The sequence below is a fragment of the Alligator sinensis genome, unplaced genomic scaffold, assembly GCF_000455745.1.
Source record: "Alligator sinensis unplaced genomic scaffold, ASM45574v1 scaffold1451_1, whole genome shotgun sequence".
Lineage (NCBI taxonomy): Eukaryota > Metazoa > Chordata > Crocodylia > Alligatoridae > Alligator > Alligator sinensis.
Genome location: NW_005842351.1, coordinates 940,282 through 957,193, shown reverse-complemented (window position 1 = coordinate 957,193; position 16,912 = coordinate 940,282). Strand labels below are relative to the sequence as shown.

Genomic DNA, 16,912 nt, shown 5'->3' with positions numbered 1-16,912 from the left:
AGGCCGCCACGCTCCTCTGGATCTCACACAGGGTTTCTATTACCCTGCCGTGTACCCTGAGTCCCCACGAGATGGATGTGTAGTCCTCTTCGGCTTGGGCAGAAACCGCTCAAGCCTCTTATACGGCTAACAAGCCAATCGTTAGCCGCCACGTGTGAATAATTTAGCACTAACCAATCACGGGGAACAAATTTGCATACCGGTGGCGGGAACTCTTTTGCACCGTGCATTCCTCTTGCAACATGAGCAATGCACTCTGCAAAAGAAGCTGCAGAAAAGGCGGGAAACTGGTTCCTGCACCGGGGTTTCCTCTGCTACAGGAAACTCTCCCGTGCAATGCTCTGCAACTTGACGGGGATAATTCTGGTGCCGAAGCGCGCGCACACAATCATGCCTTTTGGGTCATGACATTTAGTAAAAAGGCTTTTTAATTTTTCACAGGTAGATCCTGATCACAGACATCAATATTATTCCACATTTCAGTATTCATTGATTACAGTTTGCATCTACATAAATGAGAAGTGAGAGGTGTTTTTTACTGCCTTCCATGCATATTATGCATTATTACCATTTAGGTGAGGACTCTAAGCACCACTTACGTCACTATTGTGGTAGTTGCTGAATTGAATGTGTAGTAATGGTTGAGATTTGATTTGTTACAGGCTTGTAATTTCTGAAATTTCTCATAATATGGATCACTTAGCAAAACATATACATCTTTATGTAAGTCTACAGTGAAGTTATGTAATTGTTTGAATATTTGTTTTTAATAATGATCTTCTACTGAAAAGGAATTTCCTTCTTTGACTATTTATTGTTAACTCCTAACAAGCTTTAGCTAACTTGTCAGTACAAAACAACATCATTTTTAGTAAAGTTAGAGAAGTGATGCTCTCAGTTTCAATCCATGTTATCAGAAACTTATTAGATTGCACTTCAGGCACGTATCAATAGCTTAAAATGGAAATATTTTAAGAGAAATTGAAGTACTTGAAGAAAACTGATAGAAAAATGATGACATTACATTTTCAAGTTACTTTATAAGAAAACAAATTACTAATACTGCTATCCCTAAAGATTTAAAAGTAGACACACATACATGTTAAATTATATGTAGGGAATTTAGATAGTTACTGAGATTAGGCCCAGAACCAACATGTATTTCAGTGACTTCATTGGGTTTTGGAATCAGGCTGATTGGTTCCAAGTTTAGATCTGTCATTATCTCATTCTTTGATGTCAGGCATATTGTGTAACCTTAAGCTGTAAATCTTATGTTCTAAGAGGTCCAGAATGTAAGCAGTTACTGAAATATGTGCGAAACTCTTTGCTCTTCAAAGTGTCTCAAGTATATTTTCTGCTGTTGTCTATACTAGATACCTTAAGGTGCATGGATTGTTAGGCACGGGATTGTATTTCAGGTCAAGAAGCCATGCTTGTATTGGGATACAGTTAAGTTGTATTTCCTAATGATCTTCTGTATCTTGTCGTGGAATTGCAATTCTGTTGTGGTTTCTAGGTTCCCGCAAAAACTCTGCTTCTGCTACTTTGGTAAGATAACTTTGTGTCCCTAGTAAAGTGTGTTGACTTAGCTGTACCACAGACCAATCCACTGTTCTTGTATTGTTAGGCATTACATTAATATACTTACTTCCATGTTTTGTTTGTGTGGCAATTTTGTTACAAGTTCTGCTTTCTTGTTTTTTATTTCTATTAAATTCACGAGAGAGTTTTTACTGTGAAATTTATCCAGAATGACAAAACACTGCCCTGTAAGCTATATTATTAGTATGTGGGTTCAAATGGTATCTGGCTCGAAGTATCAGAGCATCATTGTTTGCTGTTGTGTCTTATTCACTGGTATTTCCTTTGACACTCTACAGAGATACATTACTTATTTCTCTAGCACCTAATGGCTGGCAGGCATTTTAAAGACCGATTAGACCACAAAAAATTTAATCAAAACCTTTATGGAAGTATGTTACATAATCAGAACTGGAACTGTGCAGTTCTGTACCCTGGGCATTGACAACATAGAGGGCAGCAGCTGCAGCTGGACTACTGATTGTGGTGCAGCTGCTGGGAGTGCAGTGGCTGCAATTGTTGCACACCCTCTTTCCCATTAGTTGGTGTATGTAATGCCCTGAAGGTCACTAGATTTTGACACACTTGAAAAAGGTACAAATTCCAGAGTTGAAGCCCTTCATTTTCATTGTGCTTTTGCCTCTGAACAAGGGGTGTTTTAAACTTAGATTCTGAGCTGGCACTTGCAGAGGACTCTTGTTAATGCTTTGCTTAAAACAAAAGTAAAACTGCAACCCCCCCCCCAGTTCTCATTGCCCTCTGTGGACATTTTAAAAACATTCCTGCCACAGATGAACTAAGACTTAGGGACATAACAAGCTTCCATAAAGAGCATTTTTTCTTTTTAATTTGCAGCAGACAGCTGTTATTTTCAGTGGGGAAGATACCAAGAACAACTAAAAGAACTTTGCCTCAACCCTCCTAATTATATGAGGTAAACATTGCACTATAGCATGGCTATTCTTGGTAGTTTTCAAGCATGTGGCACTTAACATCACTGGCAAAGAAGCTATACTGCTCCCTTCCTGGTGAGAGAGGATTTTGTGTTTCAGTGAATAGATCTCCCCTGTCCCTTACCACTGTTCTTGTGAAAGCATGAGCCACCTCAACACACTATTTAGCATAAACCCAAGAGAATAATTTATGGGAATCCCGTGTTCAAAATACTCAAGACACTTCATTAATCATAGCTGCCATGACATGGTACAGGGCTGTCTCAGATAACTGTATCCCAAACCATTCAACATCTATATTTCACGGATCTAGATCAACATCTAGATTACACAGGTGTTATATATTTGTGCTGAATTTCAGTGTATATATAATAAGTAGAACTGGTAGCATCACCAGCATGTAAGGCTGCCAGACAATTCCCAATAGACACCTTGTTTTCAGCTGCTTCTAATTTTGCCAGGCTCTAAATGCTTTCATTTTGACCCATATAAAACCTATCCAATTACCCCTGAAGTTGGTAACAAAGACTCCAGCTGACATTGGTGAAAGATGGATGAGGCCCATGTTGCAAAGCATACTAGCCAAACACTCTTAACACTTGAAACATTTTATTCAAGTAATTTTCACATAAACTTGCAACCATAATACAGGCATGTAACAAGAGAATATAAAAGTGCAACAAGAATATAAAGCTAGTGTCTGAATATTATAAATAAGAGCTCTTCAAATAAAGATACAAAGATTTTAAAACTAAGACTCTTGGGGGGAAAAGGAGTGAAGGAAATACTGAAAATCCCTTCAAAAGCTGCAAAAACAAGTGGCATTTCATTGAATTTGTAGCATTTAGTTGCAAAAAAAAAATACCAATAGAATACTCCTTGCTTTTAATTCAAGTTAAAATATTTCAGCACCTTTTTTAAAAGTATCTGTAGGATGTGAAAATACCATAATTAGCACATTAATATGAGGCACAGGATAGACCACCTTGAATGTCATGAATGAAATTCACCCTGCTGGTATGAACCCTTACAACTTAAAAAATGTAGACATATAAAAGGACTAGAAAAAAAAATGTTGATGTTCACGACATTCAATACTACACAGTAACTTTTGGTGCAAACAGAAAATGACTAATTTTAATAGCATAAAAACATCATCTACATGATATGTTGGTTCAAATGATGACCAATCTGTCATTTTAGTAATATTTTTATAGAAAAATGCAAATATTATCAAACTTGTATCTCAAGACTTAAAAAATATAGAAAAGGCCTCTTACAATGAGTCTGGCGTATGGAATGTTCTTTGTGTGCAACATTTATATAAAGATCTGAAATGTGGGAGGTAATTGCTTCACGCACGTTCTAACGTTTTAGGTTTTCAAAGGAAATTCAAAACTGAACAAAAGAGTATTTCTGTACTTCTGAAATATCACAAAAGATGGGTCTGATCTTGCTCCCATTAAGGCCAATGGCAAAGCTCCCTTCAAAGGGAACAGTAACAGCCCAATGCCTAGTAAAAATGATTGCACAATATACTTTGTTTTATAAAATAAACTCTTTTATCAAAACACATTTTTTAAAATGTCAACAAAAATACAAGTATTCTCTTTAAATATATTCCAGCATGAAAAAGTAGTTTAGGGTATCTGGGTCAAACCTAGAGAGCCAAGATATTGAGAATGATGACTGGCACTCTCGTTTAGAAATGTTAGCTCATATGCTAGGTAAATCAACTGTTTGTCTATAATGCCTCCTGCATTATAACTCAGCAGGATAAATAAAGACACTATTTTCCAATTTTTAATCCCTATTCTTTATTCAAGGAAGACTATGATCTTGAACAGATTTTTTGTCCTTTCTTCTCCCTTTGTTTATAACAGTGGTTTTCAACCTTTTTTAGACTCAAGGCACCCGTTAAAAAATGCCAGGTCTTAGTTTTCACTTCTTTCTTCACTACAGAAAAATAATAGAGCAATTCTTCTGTTGCAGGAAAATACAACAGGTCAGAGTGTTGATGCTATGGATTTCTGTTTGAAATCTCTGGTTTCTCTTGTGAATTGTGTAGGTGGTTGCACACCTACCAGTACTAATATCGCACTATACCCTTAAAAGGATCTCATGGCACCTTAGAGTGCCATGGCATCTGGGTTGAGAATCACTGGCTTAAAACAAAAGTGCATAGTTTTTAAAGTTTTACAGTATTTGACCAAAGAAAAGAGCTACCACTGACTATCTGTTGAATACACTTTACCTTTTACTCAGTCACTGAGTCCTAACAATCAGAGCAAATAATACTTATGAGATTTTTAAATCAGTGGACCATTTTGCAGCCCAAACATCTGCACTACCAGCCAGAATGTGTCCTACAGAAAAGCTGAAAGTACTCAACAGGTCCTTTATTTATACTTCCATCATTACTGAGGTATTAATTGGGAGGTAATAGAATTTATTTTCCTATGGCTGAGTATGGAGTGTGTCCCTCTAATCCTGAAGATGCTCTAAAAGCCACAGGAAAATACAGGTTTCAGCACATCTAGACAGAGTTAAACTCCTCCAAATGACTCACTTAAAACACAATGCCTCAGAGTACCTTCAGCACCTCAGGTGCCAATAAATAGATGATCTCAGATGTGCTGTTCACCAAAAATTACTTTGAAGAGATACAGCTGTTCAGAATAATGCCAGTTTAATTTAGTTACCTGCTGCTTGCTCCACACAGGTGTGTCTATGGGGAGCCTCACTGACTTTTAGTGCAGCTCCACATGTATAAGCTGCAGGATCAAACCAACTAACTAGATTTGAAAATGTGGCCTAAATCACTTTAGGGGAAGAAGATATCAATGCAGCTATATCTCTTTACAGGTATTTCTATTTGGGAAAAAATATCACTCTTAAAACATTTTTCTGGGGCTCATACCTTGAAAACCAAACTTCAGATATGTTTGCAGTGAGTTATAATACAGAGAAATAGGATATTGTATTGAAAAATAAAGGCACACATTAACTCATGATATGCATATAGTAAAAGTACCAAGCATCTAATGTTCAAACTTTTCTGTTAGAGTTAGATGCATACATTGGCAATTAGTATAAATTAAGTGTTTGATCAGTGAAATGAAGCATGTGGAAAACTTTGGAGCCTGATGACATAAATTGTACTCATTCTGTACTCAATTATCAAACTGAGCATGTGATCTTCAAAGGCTGTACCCTCTGAGTTGATGGTCCTTTAGTCCTCACTGTCCACTTAGGTACGTACTGATGTTATAATTGTTCTGTTATTATGCCATAACCTGATCAGGATTTGTGCAGAAGCTTTTAATAATCTTAAAAACAAGAAACTGAAGTATGTACTGAAAAGAAACAGGTGTGGTCCCTAGCCCTTAAGGTTATCCTGACATCTCATACATTTTACAAATTAAATTTCTATGGTTCTTTTGCATGGAATTTTCCCAAATACTGATTAAAATGTTCCTGTTAATTTTAAGAGAACACTTCCTATTTCTCAAGCTATTCAATGCTTTCTTATTTTAATCAACAGTATATTTTATTACTACTCTGAAAGTCTTTGAGCATTGGCTGTTACGTTAGGTGTTGGCAGTTGCTGGTTGAGCACAATCAAATCAGGGTCACTCTTTCAAGAGCAAACCATGTAAATTGTACCATCAGTACTGAAAAACTGCCCGGGCTCTTTTATAAGAACTTATTTCACAGTCTAAAAAAAATCACAGCTATTTTAGCTTACAGCATGGTCCATTACATAAGCAAATTGTGTCTCTATTTTGGGAACCATCACTAGTAAGCAGCATAGACTATCTTCTTAATTTGGGACAAAGTTACTCACTTTAAAAAGTTTAATGATGAGCTCCTGAACAACCTAACTAAAGCATTTTGCATATGTCAACTATCAGTCCATGAATATTGCATAATATTTTAATCCTTGAATAATACAAATGTGCAATTAACAATCAAGTACAGTACGTAATGTAAAATAACGTTAATGGGAATACAAGTAGAAGGCTTTTCTCATAAAGAAAATCCTGATAAACCTTTGATCGACTTTTATTTGTGGTGCCACCTGAGTTGACTGCCACTGTCAGTTTTTTCAATTGGTTAACCTGTTCAGTTTACCTTTGTTTTCACAGATTATGATGACATCAGGGACTGTCCAATGTCTCTTTCAGTAGCCTAACTTCTGATGGACAGAAATGCATTCTAATCCACATTACCCACACTGAATTCATGGTAGATCTTTTTAGGAGTTTACTTTAAAAATCTCTGTTCCTACAGAAAGGTGGCTCAGTTCTCCAGTTCTATTCTAAAAGATAAAATAGGCCCCCACATATTCTTTAATTTAAGAAAATGGTTTGCCTATTAATATATTAAAAATGTAAACAAGTGTCATATGCAGGGGGTAACTAATGCATATATAAACATTGCCGTGCATTGATATCCCTTTTAAACTGAACATACTTCTCATTTGCATTAAATGAATCCAAATCAATCTTACTGTAATGGCAGGAGCACCGTTCCCAAGTTGGTCTTTGTTTTGGCATTCATTGGGCTAGCTAACATTAGTTCTTTCTACTGCTACCCCTTAATGTTTTCAGTTCATTCACAGGCAATGTATTGATCAAATCCTGCTGTTATCTGCACTCTGATTTCCAGTAGAGTTAACGAAACAGTTATGTTTCTGTGAATGACTTGATTTCCTGTAAAATTTGAAAATCTGTGCATGAATCACCATTTCCACACATTTCAATCATTTTTTTAAAAAGCAATGCCAATTTGAATGCCTAAAATCCAGTTTCAAGTGTTGTTATGAAGCAGCCATTATGCTTCAAAATCACATAAGGTAAGGGTATGTATGTATGTGTACTCTGAATTTGTTTTTATGAAGTGTTTACATCCTATTGAATTTATATAACATTTCAAATCAAAACACTGGCATTGACTCATCCATTTTCTTGCATCTTAGTATCTATTAAAAAAAGGAAAAAGAAACAGTTGTTAAGAACCACAGCATATTAAACAAACTCATTTGCTTAATACCAAATTAGTATTTAATCAAATAAATCTAGGTATGTTAAATCCAGTTTATGCATCAACCTGAACATAGCAGTACAAAAGGGATGAAAGAACCTTTTCTCCTTTCTGTCTTCATGAATGCAGCTATTTTGTTAAACTTTGGGAGCTGAAAAGGGGAGGGTGCAAAGCAAAATAACTTTGTATAAATAACTCTTCCTGACACTGAGTTTAAGTGAAAAAACACTGTATTACTGGGCATGCTAATTAATCTACTGTAGGAGACGCTGTGAAAGCTTCCTTTCACAGGTCTACCAAAAAATCATCACTTGACCTGCAGTTGTCAGTTGTCCTATTGTTCTGCTTCTCAGTCTTCCACAAATGCAGGTGGTAAGAACAAATAAAGGACTAAGCCAATTATGTTTAACTTGGTGCTTTTATGACATGAGTGTGATATAAGCCTAGAATCTCACATGGGTGAAAATATGTGCATCGTTTTTAGCCCAGTTTTATAAGTGATCTCACAATACAAAGTACTTTTTAGTTCATTTCTGCTTTAATTGACTACAAAGTGCAAGCATCCAAAGAGCTAACAAAAACAAGCAAACAGAGTATTCCCGGAAAAAGTATGCTGGATAGATTTTCTGTGGCGGCAACATAATACATAAGGAGGTGTTTTTACTGTCTTAAGCAGATAGCTAAAAGTCTTTTAAGAGGTTTGGGTGATTCTGTGTATAGGAATCAGATGAACAGCTGGAGGTTTGTATGTGTATGGAAATTCAGGGAGTGGTTAGTCAGTGTAGTATTGGGAACCCAGTTATAATAGTACTAATCTAAAAATCCCTATAAATTGTGTCAAAGATTTCAAAAGCAACATCTTGTCACAAGAATTTTAGAGGGTGTCCTTGCACAAAAAGAGGGACAGATCTTGATAAATGTTTATAGTGTCCTAATTGTTAACCTTCATTTTATGAGTTTATGGTAGTTGCAAACAAGAATGTACTTACGGAGAAATTGTGCAACCAGAAGCATATGCATGATGGCCTGTATATCGGATATCGCATCGTACTACATTGTTGGAGTAATCGGACTCTGGTACCAAATAGCTAGGGTTTACACTAACCTGTGAGGAAGGAAAAATAGTGTTTACTTCAGGGCTTAATTTGATAATGTAGCTTGCTAGCTTAATAGGAATCTCAATTGTTTTTTTAAAGATAGCTTCAAAATTATAACCTCCCTGACATCTGACTCCCCAGGTACCTCTCCACTATTCATCCCCCTTCTTTCCCCCCCCACACACAGCCTGTCTCACACCCCCAGACACCTCAATTTACATCTTCACTGACTGCCTATCTTGTATGCATACCAGCCCAACCTCTGGCTTCTTTACTTTTCATTCCATCCAGGAAGAGCACACACCAACTGCAGAGACTTCCTCAGCCTAAGGGTTTTGAAACCCAAAAGCTTACTTAAAAATTTTTTCCAACTATTTAAGTTGGTCTAATAAAAGATATCAGATTCACCCGAAGAACCTTGTATACCTTCAAAATGTAATTTCCAGGTTTTACATCTGTAATATCAATCCATTGGCAATCTATATCAGCATTGTAGGTATCATAGCAGCCAGGGCTCAGTCCCTAAAATGTGGATAGATGGAAACAAGTGAGTCTAAGGAACAATACTTTCAGGTATTAGCAGCATTAAGACAGTGGGGAGCAAGAGGGAGTTAATACCATCATGCTTCCTTAAGGCACATCACTGAGAAACAGAATTGCACGTCAGTGAATGAGTTTAATAGCTGACTTTGAATTTAAATAATACCTAGCTTTGAAACATCACAAACGTTGATTACTTTGTTTCTATTGTCAAAAACTTATCAGAACATACATTCACAAAAGTGTTTAAAATACAATTTTAAGGAAAAAAGAAAAGCTTCAAATAAAAATTCTGAAATACATCTTATACTTTATTCACTTCCATGATTATTTTTGAAAATGTGTATTTGATAATTTACACAAAATATTTAAGCATTACTTGTAGTAAGCAATCCTACTTACTTATACATATTACTAACTGTATTGCTTGGTGTTGTTTATTTACAATCTTTTCAGACAAAATAAGGCTTAACCAGGTTTGTAAACCTCAAATTACATTCCTAAAATGAAACTGATTTGATTGCCAGTGGCAGAGCCTTTGACTCCTCTTAAGCTACGTGCTTCCTTTGACATCAAGATTAGTCTGCAGCCATTCATAAAAGTGAAGTACTTTCTTGTAATAGAAAAGTCATGGAGTTAAAGAGGTATTTTGATATTTACTCTTATTAGGAAAATGGCCTAATAATATAATATTGTTCAAATAAGTAAAGGTTTTGAAATTTCAGAAGTGATCACAACAATTTTGAGGAAATCCAAAATGGCAGTAGAACTGTTTCCAAATTGATCTACACAAAAAAAAAACAACCACTCCATTGTTAGGAACAGAAGAGGAATGGCCAAACTGAGAGCTTACCACATTTTAGATCTTCAACAGTAACTAATATAGGCTGTTTTAGAGAAAGGTGTCCTTCTAGAGAAGTGTTGAACTTGTAAGACAAAGCTATGGAGGAACTCCCTCCTAACTCCAGTGGTATTCAACTTGTCCCACTCCCTGTGCCAAGTTTGAGGCTGGAGCAAAGTTTTACAGTCCAATTACAAACTCCTGAAAATATGGGTTTCCAATGGAAATGCTGACACAGCCTTGACTAGTGACATAAATACTCCAGCTGTAAAGTATATTCATTGCTTAGTTCAATGATGTTGTCTGCACAAGATAAAAAGATATTTTTAAACCCTCTTCAAAGCTTTAACATATGTAGATCATGCATTAAATGTAGAGTTTAAATGTGGACACATCAACCAATGCAGCATAGCTGGTATTTCCCAATGATAAAATTACTACCTCATCTCTTATTTTTTCTGTTTTTTTTAAAAAGGGACATATTTTACTGGCTATGTTCACACAGCTCCCAATTTCTTGAATGGCTGTAATACATGTGAACAGAGCAAAATGCTATGCTGTCAAGGACTCCTCCAAGTCCTTTTGATAGTAATGGAAGTGGAGGCACTCAGCATTTTATTTTACAACAACAAGATCGGAGAGAATTAGCCATTGGTTGCAGCCAAACAGCACACTACAAATTTAGTGGAAATATTTGGAACTTAACCCACCTCTTCATTGTCCCCAGTCCTGGGATACCCCTGTAAGCTGACAATGCAGTACTCTAGATGTAAATTGTATTAGCTTGGTGTCTGTTTTGATGTGAACTACCTGCCAGTGAGCTTGGGTTGCAAGAAAGACTCAGGACTCTCCAGTCCTAGCAACTAGAATTCCCTTCATGGCCAATGAGGAAGGACAGTACAACTTCTGCCACCCTAGCCTTATACCACTAGAATATCCCCTACGTTGGGCCGATTCTCTCAGATCGGGTCAAGGTACCTTAGAATTGGAGCATATATTGATAAATATAAATCTCAAGGAAGACAATTTTCAAGAAAAAAATGTTTGTTCACTTACCTGTGTATGTGCTGTACACGCATATCGTCTATAATATCCATAATCACAGGAGGTATCTTCAAGACAAAAACTTGCTTTGTGTCCTTCTGCAACTTTTCTATACGAGTTGGCATCCAGCAAGTCATAATGGCTGAATTCATCCATGCTGTGGTAATGTCTATTAAATCATAGGTATATTAGTAATTTCAGATGTAGCCAATACATCATTTACTCATCTTGGCATTAATCATATGTTCTCTACTTAATCCACATACTAAGAGAGCTCACCAAGTTCTTTTTGTTACTTACAAATTGTGGGTTAGTATATTTCCTCTGTAGGCCTGTCTTTCAAGTTTTTACTGTTTATTATTATTCCAGTTTTCATTCATTGTAAAGAAAAAACAAAAACAAAACTTGTATTCAAGTTGGTAAAGAAGAGGCTGTACAATTCATTTGGTTTTCCAAAATGTCCTGTTTCATCTCTTACAAAAATAGCAAATACGAAATTCTTCACATTTGACTGGTACATGTTATAAGTCTTTGCCTTCAGGCATAGTTTGGCTGGAAATGATTACCTGACATGCTATGAATTCCAAAAAAGTTTGCTATTTCTGAAAGTTACTGAAGTGTTAGGGTTATTTTTTTTTCTATTTCTGGGATTCCTCGTGTGATATTTTATAAGTTTATCAGCAAACTATCCACTCTAAATAGAGAATTTACATAGTATATATCAGATACCAACAGCCAAAAGACTTGTTTACTTACTGTATATAGATTGAAATGTGATGTCTCAGTGTGTTTGATCATTCTAAACTACTGCAGAAAAAATTGCTTACTTCATAATATGTGCTGTTGCTGTGTATGCTAAGAAGTACCCTAGATCCTATCTGTTGGCTCTAACACCATTTTTCCTTGCAGTTTTACTTTTCTCACATAGATGGAAAATGCAAACTGAAGTCACCTACCTCAGCAACTTGCCTGCATTCTACTACTGTTCCCTTAGCACACTGTGTGTATGAAAAAGAAGAAATGAAATAATTCACTCACTCAGAGTGGCCCAGGGAATGATGGTAATGAAAAATCACCATCTGATAGCTAATCAGTCACAAATTAGTTGGTACAGTTCTTTTCCTCATGGACTAGTTTGTGTCATAGGAGTAATCACCAAAATTGCCATTTTCATTGGAAATCTGTTTGAAGTCCCAGGACTGAATGAACATTCAAAGTGGACTATTTTCTGCACCCTCTGGGGCAGGGTTGCCCAGTTTCAGATCACTGTCCATAAAATCAGCTCTCATATGCATTAATTTTACTTTTTATTTATAGCAGTTATGAAAGGTTTTTTGCTTATGGGAATTGTATAAAAAAATTGTAAGCCATGAAAAAAAATTGCCTATTCTGTGCTAAAAATGTCTCTTGATAGTAAGTTTTCCAGCAAGAACAAAAGCAGCTTTGTACGTCTGATCACGTGAAGATAAAGGCCTGGTCCAAAGTTACCTGAATCCACAGAAAGTTTTTTTTTCTTTTTAAACTCCCTTTGAACTCCGTTTGTGGGACTTTGGAGGCCCACAGGAACCTCATTCCCTTTAGTGCATTATTGCAAGCGTTTAATTAATATTAATGATTTTAGGTGCCTACACCTATAGAATAACATTTCAAAAAATGTGAAGTTAAGTAAACCAAATATACTTTCTCAGTGTACTACATATGAACCTAATACAAAAGAGCTGAACATAGAGCAAGGTTATACATTTTTATAACTATAACCCTTGATAAAAGGTACAAGTGTTGTTTTGTCAGGTCCTAAAATGTTATGATGTTTATTTTGGTAAGAGTCCAGCAATTCTTCAGGGATGGTTTTGGCTGAGTAGCAAAGTGAATGTGGATATGTTGTGGCATGATGGAAATTAGTGGAGTGCCAACCTTTTTGACAGGCATGCCATGAGTTAGCCCTGTACCCTTCCCAAGTGCCACTCTAATCTTCCCTTGCCTAATCTGTTGCTCTTTCTGCTCCCTACTCTGTGCTCCCTGCGCAGTCTCCTGCACTTTCTGCTTCCTGTCTTGTGCTCCCAGCCTGATCTCCTGATCTGCTTTCTGCCCTAGTTGCTGCTATACTTTGTGCATGTCTCCTCCCTGATCTGCCATGTGCCCTACAGGTTGCCAGTGCCACTTGTAGCACTTGTGTCATAGGTTGGCAACTCCCATGTAGATGATTGTGATGATAATAAAGCCATAGGGTTTTATATGTGCACAAGTGCTTAATAAGAATAATTCCAATACTTGTCTGTTCTCCAATAGTAATCAGAGTGCTACTTATAAATCACTGACCCATGAAATACAGGGGTCACTAAGAGGACCAACTGACATGCAATATTATAGTCTGTGTGTGTGTGTGTGTGTGTGTGTGTGTGTGTGTGTGTGTGTGTGAGTGAGACTAAGCTTACATTTAGCATAATGAATAGTAATTTTAATAACTTTTTAAATTAATTCTACTCCTACTAATTATCTACTAATTTAGCAAAGGAGATGAATGAATATGCCTTTATAGCTAAACTTATTTGCTTCTAGACTTCTGTATTTACAGGTGAGTTAATGCCACTTATTTTAATTTGATTCTCCATCCTTACACAGATAGCTATACGATGAACTAGAACCATAAAATGCGAGGGGCTAGTAAAATCCTAAAGTCTTCCTTTCCCCACCAGAGAGTAGCAGAACACGCCACATTACAAAAACCGGGGAAATAAGGAAAAAAAATAATTAGAAAGGTACCATACTGGGCATTTCACTCACTGGTGACAGCTGTGCCACTCCCATGAATATCGGGGTCTGCTTGGTAGAAAGTCTGATGTGCCTTGATTTTTCACTCTTTGAGGAAATCTCAGAAGCACTCGATTATCATAGTCTCTGACATCTGATCTGTAAGCTGAACTGTAAGGATGCAAAAGAGGCATAAGTATGTTTAGAAAATACAAAAGAGACACTTTAAAATGTTTCTTAAGTAGGTCTTGCTATAAACTGAAATTGATGATTTAAATGATACTCTAGTATCACAACTACTGAAAATTAACTAAAGATCCCAGGTGAAATGGTCATAAGCCATTGGTATTAGATCCATGCTGTAATAGCACTTTGTAATAACAGTAATAACTCACTGCTGCTTGTATTGATATTAATGGCAGATTTGCCACCAAGTTCAGCAGATTTTGACCTTGGTAAACACAATTTTGAAATCAGTTGATACTTAGGGAAACTAGTGGCGTTTAACTTGTGGTGCCAAGATCTGGCACTGCTAAGCAGCAAATGACTGTATAAATGGCTTTGCTTGGTAGAAAAACTGTTTTTTAGTAACTGCTATAAACCAAAATATCTTATTGTCACAGCCACAATATATTTTGTTTCTAGTATAGTTTAAAAGGACACATTTATCCCTAGGGCTTGGGCTGTCTTAAAACAATTACGATCTGAAGATCAATAAAATGCTTTTCAAATAACTGTTATTGTAAGGCCCCCTTAAACAAGTTAGTGTTTCGTTGGCTATCCGCTGCATGGAACTCTTTCCAAAACTCAGCTGACACAAATTTATGATGCTGGTGCATAAACAAAGCTGTTTTGCATGATAAGGCACTACATAAGTTGTTAGAAACGGCCTTCATTTCAGTTCCAATCAAAACAGGAAAAATCCTTCTTTGCCAAGTGGACTGGGATAAACTTGATAGCAACGGTTTTGTTTCAAGTTTGAGAGTTGTTGCAACCATTTTTTAAATGGGTTTAAACCTTACAGGGGTTGCACCATATAATTTTGAATTGCTTACATTGATTACAAAGCAGCATTTCTAAAAGAAATGCAACAGGATCGTTGGTTATTAAGATCGGGGAGGAGCAGGAGGAGAGCTGAAAGGGAACAGATTCCAATAAAAACCCTAGACAAGGATTTTCACCAGTGATGAGTCATTTTGGGGGGCAGTTCAGGTATGCTTCTTTAAGAAGCCTGGTTTTTAGCAAGCTCTCCTCTCCCCCTTCTGAAAAGCAGGCCTTGGCAAGACCCCTCAAGGGAGCTGGGCTCCCTAGTATGAAGACATCCGAAAGCACTTGTAACTTTATAAAATCTTGTGTTGTAGATCTTCCTTGTCTGCCTCTCACCAAGGTTAGAGATGCCAGTCAAGCTAGAGAGAGGGCCTGCTCTCCTTCTGTGGCTGGGAGCTGCAAAAGCACCACTCTGGGGGGGGGGGCAAGGAAAAACATAGCCATAACTGCCTACCTGGCCAGGCAGTTCTCCTCAGCAGCGCACCTCAAGTTGTACATGGACATCCTCTGCACGTACGTGGACGCCTGGATGTAATAGGGATCCGGGACTAAGTCAGGGAGACCTGCAGTGCATCAAACCAACCACACAATGGCAAGGATCAACCCGGGACACGTCTGCAAACAGGGAGCTGCGCTCCCAAGCACGATGTAGGGGGAGGTCATGTTTGAGCTAAGCTGTGATGGGGGTTGGAAAATTGGGCTTGGAAGAGACTTTGGTAGGCCATCATTCTAGGCCAACCCTTGCTCCACACAGGACCAGCCCCAGCTAAATCATCCCACTACAGCTTTGTCTAGTCAGGTCTTAAAAACCTCTAGGGATGCAGATGCCACCACCTCTCTTGGTAACCTGTTCCAGGGTAACTGGATCTCATCTGATTTGGTCTCAGTCTTAACCCATTCCCCCCCCCTCCCCCACCCAGAACTGAAGGGAGTTGCAGCACCAGCCATGCCCACTGTGCCCCTATTATTGCACGGAGGACTCCTGCCCATTGTGACGTAGGCACAGATCACCTCTTGCCAGCGTTGCCAGGTCTTAAATATGAAATTATTGTATTGGAAGCTCAAAATGATCACATTTGCTAAGAGAGTAACCCATACTGAAAAAATATGCAAATAAGTATGCAAATCAGCCATCATCTTATTTACTTCATATTGCTCACTGTAGCTATTGAGTAAGAACTGGGTCAAAGCCAAAGCATTTTTTGATTTTGAGGCAAGCAGTCGTAAGAAAGTGCTGCCAGCAAACCCAAAAGTCAGTTACAACTCCCTTGAGAATGACTTGGGTCCCGCATAGGCTCCATAAGTGAGCTGCCTCAAAAAACAGCATATGTTTTGAAACCCAGGGGAACCACACTGTCCTTTACCTCCCTTGCACATGATGAAGTTTATTTTCTTTCTGGGTGTAGGTTGTAGCCATGTTGGTCTGAGAACACAGGCAGACAAGGTTCTTTGGGTGAATCTGACATCTTTTATTAGACCAATTAAAATAGTTGGGGAGGGGGAAAATTTAAAATGAAGGGTTTTTAAAACCCGAAAGCTTGCTAAGAAAAATGTTTCCAGCTAATTAAGCTGGTCTTATAAAAGATATCAGATTCACCTAAAGTACCTTGTCTTTTCTAAGTTGCTCTTATAAAAAAAAATATCAGATTCCCCTGAAGAACTTTGTCGTTTCTCCCTGGGTGCACTTTTACAATCTTTGAGCTCTCTTCTGCCTAAAGAAGAGTGTTTGGACCCAAGAGCCTGCCAAGAAAGCTACTGTTGTTTGCTACTATGTAGTTGGTCTAATGGGATCAGGAGAGCCAGGTCCACGTACTGATCCCTGGTAAAATCTCGGAATGGACAAAAACACCAAAGCGCACAACGATCAAGATCCGGACGCTGTTTTTGTCAACAGGAGAGAAAGCGGTGTGATAAAAGCTCTCGCCCCTCGCGCGAGTGTTTTGTCCGATGTTGCTTTTTACACGGACGGGGCCACAAGCTGTCCCCGATCCGACACGGAGCGCTTTCCC

General features: G+C 37.6%; 1 protein-coding gene across 2 annotated transcripts; it reads right to left on the bottom strand.

Annotated features, from left to right (window-relative positions):
- Positions 1 to 3,280: 3,280 nt before the first annotated feature.
- LOX (lysyl oxidase) lies at positions 3,281 to 15,509 on the bottom strand. Of its 2 annotated transcripts, XM_025210478.1 has the most exons (6): positions 15,358 to 15,509; positions 13,890 to 14,027; positions 11,118 to 11,274; positions 9,107 to 9,202; positions 8,573 to 8,688; positions 3,281 to 7,521 (listed from the first exon to the last, which is right to left on the bottom strand). In XM_025210478.1, the coding sequence occupies exons 1-6, from the start codon at positions 15,405 to 15,407 to the stop codon at positions 7,515 to 7,517; spliced, it is 564 nt and encodes a 187-aa protein (XP_025066263.1). In that variant the 5' UTR covers positions 15,408 to 15,509; the 3' UTR covers positions 3,281 to 7,514. The 2 variants fall into 2 exon arrangements, with proteins under 2 accessions (XP_025066263.1, XP_025066264.1); XM_025210479.1 differs by lacking the exon at positions 3,281 to 7,521 and having other exon boundaries at positions 8,569 to 8,688.
- Positions 15,510 to 16,912: the final 1,403 nt, after the last annotated feature.

Coding starts and splice junctions, on each gene's coding strand:
- LOX (XM_025210478.1), bottom strand. CDS start 15,407: ATGTCCATGTACAACTTGAGGTGCGCTGCTGAGGAGAACTGCCTGGCC. Junction 11,275..13,889: donor GAGTGGCACAGCTGTCACCA/GTGAGTGAAATG, acceptor ATGATTTAATAG/ACATTACCACAGCATGGATG. Junction 8,689..9,106: donor CTGGAAATTACATTTTGAAG/GTATACAAGGTT, acceptor CCTTCCTCACAG/GTTAGTGTAAACCCTAGCTA.